Genomic DNA, 5,000 nt, shown 5'->3' on the forward strand with positions numbered 1-5,000 from the left:
CACCTGGAGGAAACCCACGCGAATGCGGGGAGAACATGCAAACTCCACACAGAAACACCAACTGACCCAGCCGACGCTTGAACCAGTGACCTTCCTGCTGTGAGGCGACAGCACTACCTACTGCGCCACTGCGTCGCCCCATTTAATCATTTATTCCAGTGATTTTAAAGATGAAATTTCAGCTTTATTACTCAAGTCTACTAGAGTCACATGATCCTTCAGATTTCACTCTAATATTAATTATTATTATTATTATTATTAATATTATTGATTAATCATTAAAACAATAATGACTGGAGTAATAATTTCATTTGAAACTATATACCATAAGAAAGCAGTTATTTAAAATTTGAATAAATATTTAACAATTTTACATTTTTTTACATTTAATAAATGCCTCCTTGATGAACAGAATACTTTTCTTTTAAAAAAAAAAACGTAAAAAACAGACCCCAAACTATTGACCAGTAGTGTATACATTATAAGATGTTTTGCTTAGAAATAAAGCACAGTGATTTACCTGCACAGAGCTTGCGACCTTCTTTTTCAGTCGATGTAGCTCTTCACTCCTCTCCTCCAGCTTGTCCATGAAAGACTGGTTCTCCGTTTTGAGCTGCTCAAAGTCCATCAGCAGGAGCCCATCTACCAGCTCCCGTTTAGACCTGAGTGCCCTCTCATACTTACATATTTTGTTCTTCAACTTGATATTGTTGAGTCGCACACAAACCAACTTATCCTCCTGCTTCAGTTCCTCTGCCTTCAGCTGCTCCACCTTTGCCAGTGTTTCCTGTTTGCCCACCTTACCAGTCAGTGCAGCCTTCATCACAGTTTCATATTTCAGTGCAGCAAAGAATCTCAGCTCCTGCTCCACCTGCTTGAGTTTCTCTGAGCTCTGTAGTTGGAGATCCTCCATCCGCTCTTGGTGAAGCTTTGAGCAACGCAGCTGCTGCTCTTTCACGCCTGCTATCAGTTCCATGTGCTTTTCATACTGCTCCTGCACTGAGATATCCTCATCTAACTTGATATGTTGATCCTCTTTCTTCTTACTCAAGTATTCTGCTATTCTGGTCTGCAGTTGTTGGTTTATCTTGTTAAGCTTTTCGTTCTCTGCTTGTAGTTTATGCAGCAGCTCCATCTTTTCCTTAATGATGCTGGGGTCAATTTCTTCATCCTCTGTATAAGCCTGTGGTTCTTCAGGAGGGCTGATGGACCTCTCGCTTTCTGGCTCAGGAGCTGGAAGACTATTCTCCTCATCTTCTTCATCCTCAGAGCCTTCAAGGGATAGTTCTGTTTCAGGACCCTCAGTGTCTTCCAAAGTCTCATTCATAAGGGGGTCCTCTTCTGTTATCAAATGTTGCTCAATCTGCATTTCACCGGTTTGTTGTTCTCTGGTCTCAGGGATAGAGGTGTCTTCTGTTGAGATCTGCTGGACCTCATCTTCCTCTACAGCTTCTGGATTATAAGGGGCTTCAGGTTCCTCAGTTTCTTCCTCTATGGCCTGCTCTGCGTCTGCAGGACCTTCAAGTGTTTCAGTGTTTTCCATTAGTGTGTCAGTTTCTAAAACAGCTTTCCTCGTGTGTGTACTCTAATGACTCCTGTTCCATTTTAAGTCTTTAAAACGGCTGTGTTTATCAAGATTAATTCAATGTAGTTTCTTGGGCTCTTGAGGAAGCACTGGCATCAACTATTTTGTGTTCGTGCGTGTTGCCATGGACACCCATAGCGAGAGCCAATGACAAGCATTTGCTGCGCCGCTTTTAATATTAATGAGACGCAGCGGCGTGAGCAGAGATACTCCAGTGCGCATGCTCTGCCCCGCGCCACTGCTGCTTCCAACAACAAGCGGTAGTAAGCAATATGGCCGACCTAGGGAAGAAGTACTGCGTGAACTGCTTGGCAGATGTTACGAATTTGCGGATTCGCTGTGCCGAATGTCAAGATATTGAACTTTGTCCGGAGTGCTTCTCGGCGGGCGCCGAAATCGGCAACCACAGACGATGGCACGGCTATCAGCAAGTGGACGGCGGGCGCTTCTCGCTCTGGGGTCCCGAAGCAGAGGGAGGATGGACCAGCAGGGAAGAGCAGTCGCTGCTCGATGCCATCGAGCAATATGGATTTGGAAACTGGGTACGACTCTCAAAATAAGTACATATGGATGCAACTCATAAAAAGCTTCCTTTGCATTGCCTAATTGTGCACGTCAACATGAACTAGTCATATCTAGTCTGCAACACATAATGCACTTCTTACCATAGAAACTTGTGAACAGTATTTTCGTAAAGCAGCTTTCCTTCGTAAGACATCTATTTTACTCATTTACAGTTTTGGTCAATCATAACAACTGCATTTTATAGATGATTCATAGAGAAAACTGAACTGAAAACAGCTGCTTTTGCTATTGCATTGATATTAGCATTGCACATTATTGTATATTTTCATAATAAAAAAATGAGTATTGTTTCCATTTAAGTAAAGTATTTTCATTGCAGTTATTAATATGTTTCTGCCAAGCTTCGTTTGACAAGATCTTTTCATTCTTTTTTTTTAATTGACCACATTGGAAGATGTTTCTTATGGTCATTCCTAGCTTAAATTGTGGTAGAAGGATTCATGAACTTACCATCCATAGAGCATAGCCTATTAGAACATTTAGAGATGTGGAGTAGACATTACTTCGTGGTGCAAATGAGGATCAGATTGTAGGAACATCTTTATCTTGGATTATGGTGTTTACTCGTCAAGGCATTGTTTCAAAACATTGCGCAATTTAAAAGATTATTTCTATTAAGGGATGCATTACTCTTTGACCATTCATTGTGTATTGATAATGGAAGCGCCATCAACAGATAGCACTGATACTGTCTACACCAGCACGTTTCAACCCTGGTTTTAGCTCAACTGCTGGTTAATACACTCATCAAAATTAACCTATTTTTCACAGCTTGAGCCATCCTGGAAAAAATACAGCCATTGGATACATTTTCTAACATGGTGGTTTAAGAAATTAAACGTTACACACTGCATCAGTCAGGGTTCAAATTGGACAAACATTACAAAAAACAAATCAGGAACATAATTACTAGTTGCTTACTTAAAACACTGATTTTTTTTTTGGTCAAAGAGTTTTTAATGTTAGAAAAAATTCTTATTTATGTTTGTATTTTTACCTTTCACATTATATATGTGTTCAAAGGATTTTTTTTTTTGCAAAACAAAAATAGATTTGACCACCATTTACTCACCAAGTTAAAAAAAATACATTTGTTCATCTTCAAACTTATGTATTTAACACAAATTAACACTGAAATCTATTTGTATATTTGTTAAAACTTTGACTCTTCAAAATATTCATCAAACATTGTAAAGGCAATCCATATGAAATGTGTTTCAATCCAAAACTTCTGAAGCAGCATGTCCACATCTTTCATCATTTGTGTTTTGAGGATGAGCGAAAGTTTGTAATGACACAAAGTTAAATTAATGTTCAGATTTTTGGATGAACTAATGCTTAATTTTTCTGTGCTAGGAGGATATGGCAGCCCATGTTGGTGCATCACGCACCCCTCAGGAGGTCATGGACCACTACGTGAGCATGTACATTCATGGAAATCTTGGAAAAGCTTGCATCCCTGACAGCATCCCTAACCGCGTGACAGACCACACTTGCCCCAGCGGAGGTCCTCTGTCACCTAGTTTGACAACCCCATTGCCCCCCTTAGACATAACAGTGGTGGAGCAGCAGCAGCTTGGATATATGCCGCTTCGTGATGACTATGAGATCGAGTATGATCAGGAGGCAGAGAAACTCATCAGTGGACTCTCTGTGAACTACGATGATGAAGATATTGAGATTGAAATGAAGCGAGCCCACGTGGACATGTACGTGCGTAAGCTGCGCGAGCGGCAGCGCCGCAAAAACATCGCTCGAGACTACAATTTAGTGCCAGCTTTTCTGGGACGGGACAAAAAAGACAAAGAACGAGAGCGAGCAGGTGGGACAGTAGGGGTTGGGGCTCCAGGTGGAGCTGTGGGATCAGGGAGCGGTGTCACCATCGTTCCAGCAGGGCCGCTGGGCTCCGCTGCAGCAGCGACACCGAAACGAAAAATCACCAAGGAGGAGAAAGAGCAGCGGACCAAACTACGTGCCCTTTGTCAGTTCATGCCACAACGTGAGTTTGAAGAGTTTTTTGATAACATGCACAAAGAGCGGATGCTCCGAGCAAAGGTTCGGGAGCTTCAGCGGTATCGGCGGAATGGCATTACAAGACTCGACGAGTCGGCAGAGTATGAGGCGGCACGCCACAAACGGGAAAAGCGGAAAGAGAATAAAAGTATTGCCGGGTCAAAGAGAGGAAGCAGTGGTGGTGGAGGAGGAACAGCTGGTCTTGGAGGAGGTGTTGGAACAGGAGGTGGGCTTGGCGGAGGCGGAGGAGTCAGTGCCATCAAAGAGGAAGGGAAGGACAGTGAGTTTTCAGCCATTGAGAACCTGTCTGGATTTGAGCTGCTATCCGATAGGGAGAAGGTACTGTGCAACTCCATGAACCTCAGTCCCATGCGTTATCTGACTGTTAAGACTATCATCATCAAAGATCATCTACAGAAAAGGCAGGGCATTCCCTCCAAAAGCCGCTTGCCCAGTTACCTGGACAAGGTGCTGAAAAAACGGATTCTGAATTTCCTTTCGGAGAGCGGCTGGATATCCCGAGAAGCCTCCTAATGACACTGTCCACAGAGCTAGCTGTATGAATAATGGCTGTAAATATATTTTTCTACTGTTTTATACTGAGACTAAGAAAAGCATGTGAGAACAAAATGACTGTTGGTGCCGCACTACTGGACGTGGTCTAAAATGTCTGTCTTTGATCTCGAATCTCATCATAGGAACGGAAACATGGAAAAATTGTACTTCAGTACTTAAAGGGAACTTTGCGTATGTTGTCCTGTGTAATACATCATAATGCAACAACAACAAAAAAAACATTTCCCGGTTTTGTAATGCC

The 5,000-nt window shown here is 42.4% G+C and overlaps 2 protein-coding genes across 2 annotated transcripts in view; one reads left to right on the forward strand and one right to left on the reverse strand.

Annotated features, from left to right (window-relative positions):
• The window catches only part of ccdc96 (coiled-coil domain containing 96), a 4,170-nt gene extending 2,326 nt beyond the window's left edge, over window positions 1-1,844 (reverse strand). Inside the window, 2 exon segments of the mRNA XM_056461895.1 lie at window positions 521-1,565; window positions 1,567-1,844. Of these exon segments, the coding sequence (XP_056317870.1) occupies window positions 521-1,565; window positions 1,567-1,604 (1,083 nt within the window). The 5' untranslated portion in view covers window positions 1,605-1,844.
• Window positions 1,845-1,857: 13 nt separating this feature from the next.
• The window catches only part of tada2b (transcriptional adaptor 2B), a 4,799-nt gene continuing 1,656 nt past the window's right edge, over window positions 1,858-5,000 (forward strand). Inside the window, exons 1-2 of the mRNA XM_056461896.1 lie at window positions 1,858-2,127; window positions 3,527-5,000. The exon at window positions 3,527-5,000 is cut by the window's right edge and continues 1,656 nt beyond it. Of these exons, the coding sequence (XP_056317871.1) occupies window positions 1,858-2,127; window positions 3,527-4,717 (1,461 nt within the window). The 3' untranslated portion in view covers window positions 4,718-5,000. The remainder of the gene's footprint in view (window positions 2,128-3,526) is intronic.

Source organism: Danio aesculapii, chromosome 7 (assembly GCF_903798145.1).
Source record: "Danio aesculapii chromosome 7, fDanAes4.1, whole genome shotgun sequence".
In the NCBI taxonomy this organism is placed as follows: domain Eukaryota; kingdom Metazoa; phylum Chordata; class Actinopteri; order Cypriniformes; family Danionidae; genus Danio; species Danio aesculapii.